Source organism: Labrus mixtus, chromosome 12 (genome assembly GCF_963584025.1).
Source record: "Labrus mixtus chromosome 12, fLabMix1.1, whole genome shotgun sequence".
In the NCBI taxonomy this organism is placed as follows: Eukaryota; Metazoa; Chordata; class Actinopteri; order Labriformes; family Labridae; genus Labrus; species Labrus mixtus.
In genome coordinates, this window is record NC_083623.1 from 12,454,925 (window position 1) to 12,473,343 (window position 18,419).

General features: G+C 42.2%; 1 protein-coding gene across 6 annotated transcripts in view; it reads left to right on the top strand.

Moving 5' to 3' along the window:
* sash1a (SAM and SH3 domain containing 1a) overlaps nt 1-18,419 on the top strand; it is a 168,950-nt gene that overhangs the window by 139,509 nt on the left and 11,022 nt on the right. For 4 of the 6 annotated variants that reach the window (XM_061052021.1, XM_061052026.1, XM_061052023.1 and 1 more), the window contains exons 5-15: nt 575-615; nt 923-1,012; nt 1,093-1,205; nt 2,738-2,836; nt 7,859-7,994; nt 8,403-8,824; nt 12,331-12,405; nt 12,561-12,704; nt 14,464-14,596; nt 15,777-15,946; nt 16,132-16,341. In XM_061052021.1, coding sequence (XP_060908004.1) covers nt 575-615; nt 923-1,012; nt 1,093-1,205; nt 2,738-2,836; nt 7,859-7,994; nt 8,403-8,824; nt 12,331-12,405; nt 12,561-12,704; nt 14,464-14,596; nt 15,777-15,946; nt 16,132-16,341 — 1,633 coding nt within the window. Of the gene's footprint in view, nt 1-574; nt 616-922; nt 1,013-1,092; nt 1,206-2,737; nt 2,837-7,858; nt 7,995-8,402; nt 9,380-12,330; nt 12,406-12,560; nt 12,705-14,463; nt 14,597-15,776; nt 15,947-16,131; nt 16,342-18,419 lie in introns of all 6 variants that reach the window. The other 2 variants (XM_061052020.1, XM_061052022.1) reach the window with 2 other exon arrangements.

The following is an 18,419-nucleotide window of genomic DNA, read 5'->3' on the forward strand; positions in this document are numbered from 1 at the left end:
TTACCGACATGTCAGGATTCTTAACTCAGTTATTTTCCATTTCTCCCTCCTCTCCCACTCTTCTCTCTGTCTTCCTCGTGACGAGGGACGTGGAAACACAAACAGGCTGAGTCTGCCCTGTGGTTTCTCCTCCTCCTCACTCACTCTCTCTCTCTCTCTCTCGCTCGCTCTCTCTCTCTATCTCCTTCTGCTTCTCTCTTAATTCCATACTTACCCTCTCCACTTTAACACGATTTCCCCCAATTTTATATAGTTTGATGATCTTGCTTTCTTCGCTGCCTCTTAAACACTTATATTACCACCCTCTCCTCTCCTCTCCTCTCCTCTTCCTCTCTCTCTACTCTCCTTCTTGCTGTTCCTCCTTTAAACCTGAAGAGCCTGGTTTACAATCACAGAAGTACCTCCACTGACCTCAAGTGGTGAACAGACACAGTTGCGCCCCCTCCTTTGGCCGAAATGGAAATATTTGTGGCTTAAGTGAAGGTTTTTGAAACACTGGTTGATAGAGACAAAAATATATATATTAAAAGGGGCTTTTTTTCCCTAACTTGCTTCTCTACTCGTATTCCCACAGAATGCCTCTGCACAAATCCAGCTCTGAAGATGGCTCTGGAGGTAAGCTGAGACAGGTTTTCATAATGCATTTTCTTCTGCTGTGTGATTGTTTTCTGCCTGTAAGGTAAAGGTGAAAGAGTAAGATTCAAAGAAAGGAATAGCTAGACATGTTTGCATGAAGGTCAAACTTTATTGTTCCAAGAAAAAAAATGTAAATATTTTACAACGGTATTTGCCTATCTTGAATAAAAGTCAGTTGAGGTCTCTGGACAGATTTATGTCTTTAGGCACACAAAGGGAATATCGCTGCATATTTGTCTGTCAGTTGATGCTTCCCCGTGTCTCACTTAACCTTCCCTCCTTTTAGGTAAATGGGACAATAAGAAGAAGAACAAATCCTTTTGGCAGAACTTCCGCAAGTCTCAGCACAAACCAGTTATGCGGCAAACATCCAAAGGTTTGTGTGGCTTTATTTTTCAGATCTACATTTCTGAAAAGATTTTGCCAAAATGTGACCTTATGGCCTTTTTATTTCAGGAGAAGACATTGGCTATGTGGCCAGTGAGATCACCATGAGTGATGAAGAGCGAATTCAGCTAATGATGATGGTTAAAGAGAAGATGATCACAGTGGAAGAAGCTCTAGCTCGGGTAGGAAGCTCCTCTGATCCGCTGTTGCACCTTCCTCCTCCACCCCCCCCACCCCCACTCCACCCCGTTGCTCCCCTCAACCCACAGACCTCCCCTTGGATTTGTTAACGCTCCTCCCATCGCTTTTCTCCTCTGGATTCCCATCATAGCCCTAGCTTACTAAAACGACTCACTCTTACTAACCTATACCAGGCCCTGCATTTTAACCTTGCTTTGTCCTCTTTAAACACACACACACACACACACACACACACACACACACACACACACACACACACACACACACACACACACACACACACACACACACACACACACACACACACACACACACACACACACACACACACACACACACACACACACACACACACACACACACACACACACACACACACACACACACACACACACACACACACACACACACACACACACACACACACACACACACACACACACAAACTAAAGGCATTATTAGTGCTCCCAGCGATTGGGAGTCTGGGGATATCAGGGTCTGAGCTCATGGAGTGTGTGTGGGTGTGTTCGGGTCATAACCATGGGGTTGATGGTCATAGTAACTCAATAGCCCCCTCTGTTGGCGGGGATGCTCTGGTGCATTGTGGTTTTTCTCTCCAGGTGTGGACGTGGTGGATCCCTTTGCTTTCATTTAAATTCTCCTTCATCTCTTTCTGACCTGACTCTAAATCAGTCTCTGGTGATTGGTCTTTATTCTTTTGTTGTTTTATTTATTTTTTTTAACTTTTTTTCTACCCTCCTTCTTTTCCTGTCAATCACCTTACAACGCCTTGCTCATGGATAGCATGACTGCACTTGAGCACATGATTGTTCTCCACAAGGCAGATGTAAATTATTTTCTTACAGAACTTTGATTTCCTTTTGGCCAGTAGCTTTGAACCCTGCTTCTGATTGACACTCAATTAAGCCAATCAATGATCAGCCTTTGTGGATAGCTGATTTGATGCCTTGTTGTGCTTTTTGGGGTCTTTGTTTAGCGTGTCCTTTATATTCCTGGCAAGTTTTATATTGGTCTTTATTATTAGGTCTTATTTTAATTGTATGTATATCTCTGGGGATGTAGTGGACTAGCACACTTTAATAATTTAGATTTGTATACTTTCATTAACCATTTTTATTTATTTTCTATTTATTTTATTTAAGATTTCTTTATTCTCTGCATTGCAGACCTAAGCCTTCATTTTGAAAAGTTGTAACGCAAATAAATCAATGCAATCTGCAGAATAATATTGACAGCCGCATAAAATATGAGTCTTTAATTTGATGGTTCTCATGCAAAAAAATAGCTTAAAGTTGGTAACCACTTACACTGTTTATTCACCACTACATCCCTGGTTGAGTCCCTCTGTTCTATCCATATACATGCACTATATTTGCACATGGTTGACGTGAATCAATCATCTGCTCATGTATGGAGAGATGTAGCATGCTCGGTGAGAGTGGGTTGCCCCGTCCTGTTCCTTTGCCTCTCTAAACTGTTCTTCTCCACGTAGCTGAAGGAGTATGAGCGCAGCAGACAGTCCAGCAGTACTGAAACTGCAGAGTGGACTGATGGATCTGTGGCCAATCTTAACCAGTCCTCAAACTGCAACGTAAGTACACCCCACCCTATCACCCTCCCACACCCCTTTAAACCCTGACCCCTTCCCTTTTACTCTACCTCCCTGAACACTTTCACCTCGACCACTCTCACCTTTAATTTTTTTTTTCAGCCAACAAAGTGTGGAGGAGGACTACTATTGTTTTTCTGACATGTGTGCAAATGGATGAGTGTGTTTATTAAGATGTAACTGAACCTACTAGATTGATATTTAGACAGTACAATCTTCATGTAGTGATCCCTTTTAAAAAACATTTTTTGGGCCAGTTTTACATGCCTTCAGTGAACTTTTAGCGTTCCGTCCTCTTCTTCTCCTCTTCTCTCTTTCTCTGTTCTGAATTCCTGTTCAAACTACACTATATTTTTGTCATTGCACATGCGTTCTCACAGCTATGTCATATGCTTCTTATGGCATGGGTTTGACCACTGTGAATCTCGGACCATACAGCAAATGGTAGCCATGTTCTTTTGTCATTAGACTCAGAGTGGGAAGCTATTAATAATATTGTAATGCTGTGTTCAAAGTCAAATCATAAAAGCAGGGAGTCTGATAAATCTTCGTTGATTTATTTTTGTTAATGTCAAAAATAAGAAAATAAGAAAAATTGGGAGAGACATCAGGTCATGTCATAACGAAACTTTTTTTTGACACAACCATTAGGCAAATGCTAAAGTTAGCATAACACCACTTTCTAGCTAACACAACCTAACATAGGCCTACATAACATTTGAAAGGCTAACACAGCAAAATACAAAAGGTATATATTGCAAGCTAATACTATTTTAAACTAGCTAATAGTTATGTTAGCTAGCCAACAGTAATGTTATCTTGCAATGTATTGTAGTGTTAGCATATAATTAATACAGTTAAATTGTTTAATTTAGCTTTTTTACAATGAATTTGCAACTGAAATGGACATTGATAATGTTCGTATTTAACAATTTCCTAACTGACATTATAGCTTGGATAGGGTCAATAAGCTGTACGTTTTAAAAACTAGCTAACAGTGCTATTAGCTAGAATTTGGTTCAATGCTTACAATAGCATTAGCGTCGTTTCTTGGCTGGTTGCACAAGCTATCATATTTACCCTGAAATATTTCTAAATTTTCACTGTCAGTTGATAATCAGTCAGAAGCAGTAATTTGATAACAAATGGTAAGGGTATACACATTTTCCAACCTGGGCGTGGGAGGAAAAGGGCTGTCATGTGAATATTTTTTTTTTGCTGCATTTGGAATGGAGTCACAATCAGATGTTTTATTTTATCAGGTTTATGCTGTCACGGGTATCTCATTTGAAACTTGTAGGATGACAGAAAACTGTCTCATGGAAATTTAAGTAAGGTCCTGTAACTTGCTGAATTCCAAGTGGATATTCCCATGAAATCATTCCAAAACCTTTTGTAGTGTAAGCTTTTATTGGCGGGGATTTTGTCAGCTGCGATCCACAGGGAGAAGACATTCAAACCTCATTTCTCACCTTTGAGTGAGTCAAGACCTTTGAGGATTCTTTGTGTTGTGGAGCTGGAGCTAAGACAATCGAGTACTGTCTGATGCAGTTTGTTGTGTCGACAATCAGCCAATTTCCTCTTGTGTGTGTGTGTGTGTGTGTGTGTGTGTGTGTGTGTGTGTGTGTTTGAGTATCTTGATGTTTTTCCTTCTTTTTTTAAATGTAGGTCACTTGAAGCATATTCAGAACTCAAAGTGGTCACAGCAGTTTTTCATTTTGTACTTATGGCATCATGTGGGAGTGGTGAGCAGTCGCAGGCTCACACACTGACCCACTTTTTGACAGGAAGTGAGTTTATCCAAACACAAAAATTCTAAGTACTCTGAAAATATCTCCCTGCACACTTGCATTATTGCTATTTTGAAATGTGCTACTAACTCCTGACTACACACAGCGCTGACACTTTTGAAAAAAAGTTTCCCTTCATCCTCAGATATTCATGTGAAGTTGATGATCTTGTTAAATTTACTGAAGGGTGTGCAGAATTGTTCACATAGAAGCTACTGCTGCCACTCTCCCGCTCCAGTTTATAGGTTGCATCAATAAACTCAAGAAATCAGATTGCAACTGAATCAGTTAAACAATGAACAAGTAATTGTGAAATTTTTTTTTATTGCAGTAATTTGTTCTGCGTGATGATAAAAATTCTTGTGAAATAAAATTTTTATGATGCCAAACATTACTTCAGCTTAGGTTTGTTGGCTTTCTGTTAACTGTGCATAAGTTTGCTGATCATCTTTGCAGTCTTTTGACCCTTTGCTGCCAGCTACTCACTTCCTTTGGGGCCGAAGATTGATCCATTGGCTGGGCTTTACAGGCTTTAGACAGGATGGAAGAGTTACTGGAGGAGTATTGTGTGGAGGAACACACAACTTGACTCTGGAGGCCGTGAACAAGGGCAAGAGCTTGAGGCAGAAAGGAAAAGAGGGAGCGACATATAGAGAAGATAAAAACTTTGTAGTTACCCCAAGGCCTTGCAAAGGGGATGGAATATCTGCTTTGAGATCCAAAATTGGCCACTTCAGGAAATATTGCTTCTCTGCTGGGGCCTGTATTGGTGTCACGCACTGCCCCCTCTTCCATCTAATAAATGGAATTAGGTCATTCCCAAATTCAAATAGTTGGGCGTGTCATACATATGTGAATATACAAGACATGTAACTGAAATGTTCCTATATTGAATCTTCAGCTCCTCTGTGCCGTTCTCTGTTGCTGTCTTCTTCCCTCGGCGATCAGAAGCCACATTCCAGGACTGGCCATTAGTGATGTGGGGGCCAAGGCAGGGTCAGAGGGGCTCAAACGCTGGGATTGTTCTCCATACACAACACGCCTTTTCTCTGCTAGCTGTGCGGCACGGTGCTTCCAAACTGCCCCTCATTCCTCAGAGCTGAATGCACGAACAGGCAGCATCTGTATCCGCCAGCATGAGCACAGGGGCACGCATACTATTTTTGATTCTGAATGTTTGAGAATGTGGTCGGACGGGCGCGCTGCGGATTTGGCCAGGTCCGCTCTAGTGAACCTGTTGGATGTTAACACCGGAAGTGGTACCCTTCTCTTTTAAAAGAGGTGGTAAGTTTTCAAGCTTTGATCCTTTTTTAACATTTTGAAATAGGTTGTGTTCTATGTTTTTCTTCTGTTCTTTTTGTGTTAAGAGATGGTAGATTTTTGGTGGTGAAGTGGAGTTTCCTTAGTTAATGCATCCCCAAAGTGATGGGAATGATCCGTGAGGTATTATTATCATAGACCGGTTGCTCTGACCTTGTTTTTGTTGGGACCCTGCTTGATTCATGGCCTCTTATGTTTGACTTCTTGCTATGTGTGTCTTGTGCCCAGTTTAAATGGTCATCTGAATGGATGGTTTTCCTCAGGACTGTGTAAGAGAACACATCCTGTTGGTAAACCATGAAATGAAAAGTGCAGCTGTCTGGCACATTGTTCTGCCCACATATCAGAGCCTACTTTTATGAGACATGCACTTTTTTTCCATTTCTAAATACATTTTTTTGTTTGTTTTTTTGTATGTAGCAGTCGCCTCCAAACCAACCTTTGGTGATCCAGCTCATCTCAGAGTCACTGCATTGCCTGTTTTAACAGTTGTCTTTTACAGTCGTATTACATTCTTACATTATATTCTCCAAATTTAATTCACAGCAGATGGAAAGTTAAATGATTCACTACTGTAGCCAGACTTATGTTGTTCAGTTGAGTTGTTATCATGGAGTTAGCGATTTTCCGACCCTTTTTCTACAGTTTTTCAAAGCCCAAATAAATGTTTTTATGCTAGCTCTGGTCTGCTACAACTGTTTAACTATAAGCAAAGGACGCTACATCTGAAAGGATGCACCTGAATGATGCCATACATATTGATTAATTTGTTATCCCCCCCCCCCCCCCATTGGACAGCATTTATAAGCTTTTGCACACACAATTAGAAAGTAACCACATGTCTGTGTTGGTTTGGTCAAGGAGTCTCGGAAAGTCTGTTTGACCGAACCAAGCCGCAGTTGTTAACATCATCACCAGTGCATGTCAGCATCCCCTGAGCCAGGCCTGTGGTCTAAACTCCACAAAAGTAACAAAGTGGTTACTTCCTTGATAGCACCAGAGCTGCAGGAAAAGATTGTCAGACAGAGAGCCGAGCCCTGCAGGCCTGCCCTGTCTAGTTCAGTGTGTGTGTGTGAGCGCTGGAGCATGAATATGTGTCCCTCTGCAAGCGATGCAGTCAACCTCAACCACGGAGCTGGCAGCGTGTGACTAGAAGAAGGCCGTGTTGCTATGGAAACCAGTGGCAAATAGAAACAAATTAAGTTGTTTGAGCTCCATGATAATGATGTAGTTTCTGCCAGAAAAATCTTCGGGGCCAGAGTTGGCTCATCAGCATCATCATTATCATCCTGTGGAGGCCATAGCGATATTGTGTGCACCCACACGGGCCTGCACGTACAGCTTGGGGAGTTTTTGTGTGTTTGTGTGGGTGCGTATGAGTGATGAAACTGTTGGTGACTTCATTATTCCATCTTTTTCCACGCCAATGCTCTCCGCAGAGTGTTTGAATTCAGTGGACATCAATGAGGATAAAATGTGGATGCCAACACCCATAACATACAACCAGTGTCCTTCCATTTACAAACATAATGCCAAACAGACCATTTACTGAAACACTGATTTATTGTGACATTCAGTTGTGCCCATTTTTCTGGTTCATTATTTCAGTGCAGTTTTATTATCTTTGTTTACTCCACACCACGGCATGACACAATGCCACCACCCATCCAACCCTCCACCTTTCACCTCACTAACTTTGACTCCATCCTAAACAACGTTCCCATCTTTCTCAATGTTTCAAAAATTTGGAAGACATTTCTCCATTTGTTTTCCCGACGCAACCACACATTTCTCTGACTTGTTTTCTTCCTTAAAGTAATTGAGAGGAGCTTGGATGCCTGTCCCTTTTTTTTAAATATTTTTATCATCTCTCCCTCTTTCTCTCTCCCACCAGTCTCGTGAGCAGTCAGACGATGAGCAATCAGAGGATTCGGTGAAGTTCAAGCGGCTCCACAAGCTGGTTAACTCGACCCGTCGGGTCAGGAAAAAACTCATCAAGGTGGAGGAGGGCAAGAAACATGGCTCTGAAGGTTTGTACCACTCGGGATTCATTACTTATCCCAAATCATTTGACTAACGTTCGCCATATGTTATGTTGTATATGTTATAGTGTGGTTTCCATTCAACTCTGCTTGTGTTGCTTGTCAAAAATGTGCTTTGAACACCTATGTTGAGAGGTTCATCATATCTTAATTGGAGCTAAAGTTAAGTTACAGTACAACTAGTTTTTCTAACGTTCAGAAATTAGGATACTTTTCTTTTATGGTCTGTGTATAACATTCTCATCTGGATGTTAGTTTTAACCAATACTCAGACTAAAAGAATGTGCTGTGGAAATGTTGCTGTCTAGCTGTGGTTTGGAAAACCACAGATGGGTCATAAGATGTTCTCTGTATAAACACTCCTCAATAACAAACTGTTTTTGTCATCTTCTTTAGATTTTCTGAATTTGGAGTCACCCCCCACCTGTGAGGACAACACAGCTTTGTACACTGGGGTCCTAAAAAAGCCCCCTCTGCCCCAGGAGATCTCCCTGCCATCCCTCACCCAGGACCAGCTCTCTCTGGATGGGGACACAGACAGCCTGACCAACTCCCCTTCCTCCAGTAGCCTGGACACCTGGTCTGGACACAAGCTGGTCAAAACCTTTAGTAAGTCTTCCAGCACCCACGGCCTCATCCGCCCGCCCAAAAGAACCCCGGTCAGCTCGGCGGGTTTGGGAGGCTCCGTCTCCGGCGTGGGAGGGAGTGGCTCTTCTTTCTCGGAGCTGGATGGCTGTGGATTGGACGAGGAGGGAAAGCTGTCCCGCTCCACGACAGACAGCGAGATGCGGAAGGCCCTAAGCTCAATCTCCCATGGGGTAAGTAACAACGAGGCTCTCTATGCCTACTATGGCCTCACAAAACCCCGCCCTAAACCCCACTCACAGTCCCGCCTCCTGATCTCGCTGGATGACACTCCACCGGGCAGCCCAAAACACCAACCTGCCAACAGGCACCACGGCAGCTGGACACACCGGAAACCTGACCCTAACTACGCCTACTCCACTAAGCATCTACAGTACCAACGCTCGCGCAATGCCAAGACCCCTGTTTCCCCTTTGTCTGTCACTCCTTCCTCCCCTGCTCGCTGTGACATAGCCAAATCAAAAGGTTTTGGCAGCGGCGGAGGGGGATGGGTGTTCCCCTCGCGCAGGCTGCGTGGTCGAACGGCAGTCAGCGAGCTGAACATCACCTATGTGGTAGAACGGAGCCTATACGGTCACCTCAACTGGGCACAGCTGGTCCGCCCAGTTACCCTAAGCCGCGCAGAGCGCCGCTGTCTATTGGAGGAGGACCGAGAGGCAGACAGGAAGTGGGCGGCCAGTGTGGACCGCTGCACCAAACGTGTGCTCTTGCGCATCCAGCAGAAGTCTGTGAGTTTGGGCCGAGAGGTTTAAAGTCGACCGCCTCGTGTGAGCAGGAACGCGGTCCTTTAAAGTTGCAGAATAGCTCAGAGGTTAGAGGTGAAGCACGTTAAACATACACACACATAAGACACACGGCAGGTCAGCATTACTTCAACTGATCCACTTGATATGGTCTGTGTAAGACGTCCACATCAAAGTATTGCAGCCGTGCTCACGTATTAAAAGAAGTTCCTGAGGCTGGCATGTCTATGACAGAGCTAACTGCCCCAAGAGGAACGCCATCTTCTCTGACCTTTAAGTGAATGTCTTTGGCTTTAAACCTTTTTTTTTATTTCAGCTGAATATAAAGTGATTATGGAATGTGCAGTGGCCCAGTCGGGAGGTTAAAGTTACAGCTGAGGTTTTATAGAGGCTTTTTTTTTTTTTTTTTTTCATAAATGTCAGATCCCTGAAGGACAAGCACACAGTCACACTGATCCCTGTGGGCAAGAGATATGCTGTACAAGCTTGAAACTTCTCTTCCTTAGAACTGCTCAGCACCTAGCCTCAGACGTATTAAAAAAAATGCCTTTTTTAAGTTAACTTCTAAAATAGAGTTTTTAATGCTTATTTACTTTATAGACTTAGTAAGGCTGAGTATAGTAAGAAAAAGGTGCTAACGAGCAAAACTGGTTAACTGTCTATGCTCATAATTATAATGCCAACAAGTATGCACACTGAATATTTGCATCACAAGTAACTCACTTATTACCCACATGTATCTGAATAGCCTTTGTGTACAGACAGAGGGAGTTGCACATACTCTAGGTGGTGATATTGTGGAGCTATCCTGCAGCTTTGAGGGTACCTGAGTCCTATCGTGTTCTAGTGAAATCACCGGAAGTCGTTCTCATCCAAAAACTCTTTTTTCTGTTGTGGCTTTTCGTGTCCTTATTTGGCCCGTGCCTCTATGGTTGCAGATGTGATTTTTTTTTCTCTTTTATTTATTTTTTTATTTCCTCTGATTATCTCTGACAGACATTTTTTTCTGGGTGCATGTCCATTCCATCGAACATCGCCATGACATTCAGAGTTCTAATTTTTTTTTTTTTTTTTTTTGGACTTCTCTTCAAACATGTTTGTTCTCCAAACTGTGCTTTTCCTGGGAAGTTGTGAAGTGGACTGCAGCTTGTGGACATTTGATATGAAAAACAATTTTCTTAATGTGCTGTTCTTTCTCACATGGAGGATCGTTGTCCTGGAGTTTGTTCGAGTTTAGTCAAGCAGTTCAGAGTGAATGCCTTTGAAGGGAGGAAGATATAAAATCAAGTGTCCCACTTGAACTGAGAGGGGTTTTTTTTGGCAGATGCCTATGAGCATGTCTGTGTCTACATGTTTGTGTGTGATCTGAGCTCACGGAGGGTTCACAAAGTAACAGCTAGTTTAGTGATAAAGGCCTGGATCTCCTTTCCCTCTCATGCCATGGTTCCCTGTTGTGTCTACCCCTTATCTTGCTGTTGACTTCCAAAGCCAAGAATAATTTCTCCATATCACCTTGTCCTCTCAGCAGAAACTATTAACCCTCAAACTTCCAACATATATGTTGTGCCTGTTTGTATACTCAGGCAGGTGGTGCATTTCACAATTTAAGCACAATTCAAGTATTTTACGACCTTGGTCCTGTTGTTTTATATATTTAGGTGTCTAAATAACCAGTAGGCTCAAATAGCTTTGGAGTTGCTCCGGTAGATTGCTTTAGTGTGCAGTCACAACACAACTGTAATGGCAACAATGTCATCATTTGGGGCAATTACAGACGAGCAAGTCCATGAAAAGTGTTTATGTTTTGCTACCTACAAGCTCCGAAGATTATCCTAAGTTTCTGAAAACATAACATTCAGCATCCCTACAGTATTCCTATAAACGCAGGACCTTTAATTGGTGCCTTTGCTGAAGAGGAAGTCTGAAGTCCTGTCAGTGGCAAAAACAAGCACTTTCAAGGTGCACTATGGAGTTTTGGTCGAGACGTGTGAAAGTTGGATAAATGTACAGATTCTGTGGTATATGTTCATTACTCTATACACAAACTGTCCTCAGAGGAAAATGTGGTCCCTGTAACACTGTTTGAAGATAAAATGCTACGCGAGAAGTTATGGTGGGGGGCCCGCAAGAGTGAGGCCATAACTCTCCTGGTAGCTTTTTTAAGCTCCAAACAGTGATCCAGGGACTCATTTTCTTCTTTGAATACGATTTGTGTATTCAGTTCAGAAGATATAGCATAGAATTGTTTCACTTCTCCAACTTTCAAATTTCACTACCAAATCTACAAAGTGCACCTTTAAGTTTAAGCACCTTTAATTGCCCCCAAAGGATGGCCTTAACAGCCATGTCACTTCTACCAACTGAAGCAATCTTTTGGAGCAATTTTCATGCGAGAACTTAATGTTCATTTACAAACAATATAAAAATAAGGCCCATGTTCAACATGACAGGAAGTCTCCTTGTATAGAAGACGTTTTGCATTATATTGAAATTCAAAGAACATACAGTACATTCTCCTGTAAATATACGGTTATATCTTTTGGACACATCAAAAACGTCTGCTTGTGTAATCTACAGGGAGTCAACAATAAAGCACAAAGAGCGACATATTGTGTGCTCTCCATGGTCAATGTAACAGCTCATTTTCTGAGGACCATGCAGTAACTTGTAATTTAAACAGCTGCTCATATAACAGTTTGTCTTACATCATGTCTGTTGGCTGTCCACAGTCCCCTCATGACATCATGCCCCTGCATATATATATATATATACAAACCATATACCCATGTACATTAACCCAACAGCTGCCTGTGTTGTGCCAAGCATGAATCATTGTGAGTTGACCCTCAGTGGGTGTGGATGGGTGGGGGGAGGTTTCTGTAATGTGACTTCTTGAATGTGACTCATTTGATTTGTGTTTTTGCTCCCCAACACAGAGAACGTGCAGCTTCGGGGGCTTTGACCTGTCCAACCGATCGCTCCATGTTGTCAACACAAGCTCAGAGGGCAACGTAAGTGCTGGCAGCTTTTCAGAATTCGAGGAGGGGTACAAGGAGTTCAGACTATCACAATGAATCATCCTTTCCCCTTCTTGTGATCTTCCTACTCTTTCTCGTCTCCTTTTCAATCCTCTCTGACATATTCCCTCCTCTTTTTCTGATTACAGAATAAAGACCAGGAGGCCATATACAGAGAAGTGGTCAAGTCCCCTACCACGTCTCGGATCTCACTGGGCAAGAAGGTCAAGTCGGTCAAGGAGACGATGAGGAAACGCATGTCGAAGAAATACAGCAGCTCCTTGTCTGAGCAGGTGAGACATTTGTGCTGCATTCAAATGCCGACAGGTTGCTTAGAGTTCAGTGGTTAGGAAGTCATTCATTTGGTTTGAATGGGTCGTATTTTATTATTCAGAACGAAACAAGGTTATTTTACATTGGTATCTACTAAATGTTTGAACTCTTCACTGTTTAAAAAAAGGGAATTAAGCCAATAAGCAAAAAACAAAAACACCAAAAAAACAAGAAATTATGAAAAAGGTCTTGGCCATCAGGCTATGATTAACTGTGTTAGGCCGTGTTTCTGTAAAATATTAACTTTGTTTCCTCAACTCAAGACAGGTCCAAGATTTTTCTGGATTTTCCCAGTTGTTTTTGTTGACTTAAAGTAACCTTCATGTTAAATTAAGCTGGACAAACCTCCATTTTTTTTAGATAATCCTACAACATATGATTGCAGGGAAATACTTGAACGCACAGAATCCCGAGCAAGGTTTGATATTTTCAAAGTACTTCTTTTGTTACGAGAAAGAAGAGATATGATTTCATAGCTTTTCCTTGTTTTAGGGACAACCGAAGCATGAGTAAATGTAACGTCGAAATTGAACGTTATTCAAAATAAAGCAGCTAAGAAATAAACAGATCCTCAGATGATGTTTTTAATCCTTAAAAAACGGCAAAGCAAGCATTTGCTGTGAAGACATAAAAGCTCCCGGTGTTCTGCAAACATTTAAAAGGATGTTTTGCAGTGTAAGCCACATATTTTGTCCACAGGCTGCCTGTGAGTGGGTGGGAGTATTTGTGTTAGTAACAGAATAAACATAAAGCAATAAATCACTCACGCACACACACACATTTGGCTCCCTCTCTCTGGGTCCTGTGTAAAGGGTGGAGTGTGTGTGCTTCATGCTGAGCTCATGCAGTGATGCAAACCTCCCTGAGGCTCGCTCTTAGGAAATGGAGACTTGGAAGTGTGAGAGTATAATGGCAACATCATCTGCCCTGGCCTAATTTCACCGGGCATCCATTGTGACTCTGCGAGTGACCGGTCCAGTCCTGCAGTCTGAAGCTGCCCTGCAGATTGTGTCATTAATAAATAGTTCAACATCTGTCCATCATGGTGGTCTCAGAACTCTGACCCACATGTTCTGGCATGAGTCAAAGGGCCGCTGGTTAGAAAGGAGCAGAGACAAATTAATGACCATGTTTCAATGTTTCAACCGCAGTCATTGTATAGACCACAGTGCCACCTAGTGGATCACTGAAGAAAAAGTATGGTTTTATAATGTACTGCATGTTGTTGCTTCTCCATAAGACACATTCATTTGAACTTCCAAACTGATCTGAAGAGGTTTAAATAATCATTTGTACAGTAGTTTGGAGATGCAGTGATATAACACTGTAAAGTAAATGGTATAACTGAATCCATCATTTTAATGTGATCTCTGTAGACAGCAAAAAAGATTAACTAATATATATACAGGCTAAGAAACTAAAAGCTAACTGTTGATAACAAATTCTGTGGAGCCAAGCTCACAAAATGTGTAGTTTGTTTTAAGGAGAGGCCTGAAAAACCCAATAAATTCCCACTTCCCACTTTTTCTTTCCACATTCTCAATTGATGGTCTCCATCTTTGTTTCCACCGTTACCCCTCATGTCCAAACATCTAAAACCACACTTTCCCAATCCCTCAAATCCTCTAAACTCTTACCCAACAATATTTGCTTTCTTTCCTCCACCAATCGTCCTTTCTCTGAATCATCTGCATCTCCTTCCTTGTCCCCGTCTTTCAGTCGAGTCCAGATGGAACTCCTGGCTCCCCTCAGTCCCCGCAGCCCGACACCGACTCTCTGGAGAAGCCGAAGCTGAAGGCCGGAGGCTCGGTGGAAAGTCTGCGGAGTTCACTCAGCGGACAGAGTTCAATGAGTAAGTGGGAAGAAAAACATTGTTTTATAAGAGTATTCACTTTCATTTTAGAAGTCCTCTATGTTGCTCACAGTATGTTTCCAATGCCTTGTCAAATGAATACTGAGGGATTTTTTATCCATTTGAAAATACTGCATGTAGGAAGAGGCAATCCCAAAGAGCTCTAAGTTGATGTATGTATTGTGGTGGAATTTCTGTAGTTATTTAGATTATAATGTACCGACGTCATTAGGTTTATTCCCTGATAATGATAATGTCTTTTAGGATATATGCGATGCGTTTCGAAAAGTTCGGCAGATGTGATTGAGCAAGACACGAGTACAGAAGTGTGATGTTGAATCATGTTTCCTCGAGTATTCATCTGATGTATAAACTTTCATCAACGTAAGCCATCTGATGTGAACTGAGTCTTATTGGGTGGAGTCATTTCTTCATGTATTATTGTTGAAAGCCTGTTTTGAGAAATAATATCCACTAGGTGGTGCTCATAACATGTGCTGCTATCTGTGTATACTTAAGATACAGATGACTTAACCTCCTTGCTGCGCCGTGTGTTATATATGTACTAATGACCAGTTTTGAGAAGTGATGTCCTGCAGAGTAATTATCTCTCCTGTTCACTCCCAGTCCCATCAGCTGCCTCGCGTGCTGTGATTTCGTACAGCTTTCAAGTCATCTTATCTCACTACAACTTGTGGGATTACTTCAGCCTGTTGTTTGTCACGACCTTGTGGGTAAAATAGCCCTCATTATTTCAAGACTTGGCCGTCTTACAGTGATTCAATGCCGTAGAACGAGCACACAAACACATGCTGGCAGACTGGCAGACATGCGGTAATGATTAGGTAGGAAGTCGTGCTCAGCAGATGATGTGATTTCAGCAGCTTTCCTCAATGCTCAGCTCCTCCTCGGAGCATTATGTCAAGCTTTTAAGATCCTGTTAAAGTTTTAGACATTTTTGATACAAAATCGTCAACAATTAAAAAGAGTTAAGGTGCACAAAATGACACCTAAGTAGTGTTCAATTAGTTCCTTGAGGCATGAAACTATCCATTGGATAGTAGCCATCAAGATGCCTCTCGTTTGCAGTGCTTATAAATGCTTATTGTTGTAAAAAGGGGCAATACAGGGAGTCTTTTTTACAGCTTGTATAAATCTCCATGTGTGTGTTTGTGTCTAGGTGGTCAGACGGTGAGCACCACAGATTCGTCAGCCAGTAACAGAGAGAGTGTGAAGTCGGAGGATGGCGATGACGAAGAGCCTCCATACAGAGGACCCTTCTGTGGCCGCGCTCGAGTCCATACAGACTTCACACCGAGCCCGTACGACTCCGACTCCCTCAAACTGAAGGTAACATGCACTTTGTGACCGGGATGGAAATTTGGAAGTCCCTACCACAACGCTACAATGAATTTAGGCTTCGTTTTTAAATGAAATGAGAGCCCTAGATTGGTCAAAGAGCCGGAATGAACAACTATTTCAGAACACAGCGTGTGTTCAATCCCTCTGAGATTCATGTCTTTGTTCTTTTCCAGCGTGGAGATGTGATTGACATAATAAGCAAGCCGCCCATGGGAACCTGGATGGGCCTACTGAACAACAAAGTGGGCACCTTTAAGTTCATCTATGTGGACGTGCTGAGTGAAGAAGAGGAGAAGCCGAAAAGGCCTGTGAGGAGGAGGAGGAAGGGCCGACCCCCCAAACCCAAATCAGTGGAGGACCTGCTGGAGCGCATTAACCTCAAGGTACATTTCACACAGTCTTACCGTGCATTCAATATCAAATCGGATTTATCAAATCGGATTTTAGGATTTAATAGTGCATGTTAAAGCTCATGTGAGGAACTTTCAGTTTTTTTCTCGATTTTGGCGCCGCCCCCCCCCCCCCCCCGTGGACTAAGTGGTACCTCTTATTGCTTTGTTGATTTTGTCCTGTATATCGGAAGTATGTACAGTGTCATTTAAGAATAATTGCCACTGGTGGCGCAGTGGTTAGTGTGCGCTCCTCATGTATGGAGGATGTGGTCCTCCAGGCGGGCAGCCCAGGTTCGAATCCCACCTTTGGCACCTTTCCCGCATGTCATTCTCCACTCTTTCTCTCCCTGATTTCCAACTTTGTCCACTGTCCTGTATCTCCAAAAAAGGCACAAAATTCCCAAAATAAATCTTTAAAAAAATAAGTAATAATAATTACCAGAAAAAAAATAAAGAGTATAAAAAGGTTATATCAGCAGCGTGCAGTTCACCACTTGACACTTATCCCCAGCAGCCATAAAGAGGCGTCAGTACTAATTACAGCCTGTTTCATAACCTCTTAAAAAAAAATCCTCACAGGAGCTTTACATTTTCATCCGTAATCTTAAAAAGAGAAATCATTTTTTTCATCCAAATATCCTTCAAACACATTTGCAGACACAAAGAGTTAAATATAGTAAAGGTAATCACAGGCTGCAGAGCTCAGGATGTTTGATCCGACACAATACATAAACATTAACACCCACTTTCTCACACCACGCCCCGACAATTATCTCCACATCTTTCATCTAAAACCTACATGTAGCTGTGAGCTTGGTATCCTTCTCCCACTCAGGCAGCCAGCAGGCTTAACTCCACAAATAGAGAGAAAAGACTTTGTGAGTAGTTTTGCCCGTCGGCCAAGACGCAGATGAGAGATTTAGAGATGGTTATTAACGTCACAGCACGATGAGTAAGAGTTTTTTTCTAAGCCGCGATCCAGAGCGTTTAAAAAAGTCTGTCAGGGTGTTCGTGTCCCTTATGGCGCCATTATATCTTTTCTGTGGGCAAGTAAGTCTGAATTAAGAATGTTTATTTCAGAGTTTCCACCTTGCAGAACATCACTATTTTCTCACCAGGCTTGTATCCTCTTCTCTGGATCTGTGTCCTGCTGATGAAACAGCTGAACTGAAAGTTTTAATTTTCAATATAAATAATCCTGTCAAGCACGCTTTCAAAGGTTTTTAGGGTCAGATGGTGATTTACAGTGCAAGAAATCACGAGTCATGTTTTGTAACCTCCTTAAATATGAATTAGATCTTAACAAAAGCCAACAGATATCAATTTTTTTGGAGGGTTTTTAGATTTGCCATTTTTAAAGTTAGGGCTAAAGCTTAGGTGGAAAGGCAGCTCTTATTTTCTGCAGTGCTGCAGAGACAGCTTGTTTGTCCATATTGACAGAAATTGATTAAACCTTTGAGTCATGATGACACTGACAGAGATAAAGACAAATACAAACATTTGTGTTGTGTAATTGAAGACGTGCAGAGTGAAATTTGGTCAAACCAACATTTGGATCACACACACTCCAACATTTCCTGTCTCACTCCCCTGATGAATTATCTGCCGAACAACCTTTGGATTTGGAATATGTTTGAGGTTTTTTTGTTTTTTTTTTGAACAGGACAAAACAGATAGTGAGAGTGAGAGGTCTTTGCTGCCTGTTGTTTGTGTTAGTTGGTGGTCCTTTGTTTAGTCCTGAACCACCCGGAGGAAAATAGAACAGAGGGAACACTCAGTTCTCCACTGCGGACTCGACCGTTATAATTGATGGTCTCGCTGGTGACACACAGTCTATGTGCTCGTCCAACAGAGTGCGTGGGTCGCACAAACACTGTGCCCAGCAATATTCAAAGTGGAAGCGGTTTGGACTGTGTTAAATGATAGCTGACTGTGCACTCACACAGGGCGTGTCAAGACCTAAACTTTGTTTGTTTCCCCCCCTGTCTGGACCCTCTTAGATAACACAAAAGTTCGAGTGACAAACTTTGCTTTTTGTGGTTGGAGAGAACTTTGATGTAATTGTCTCC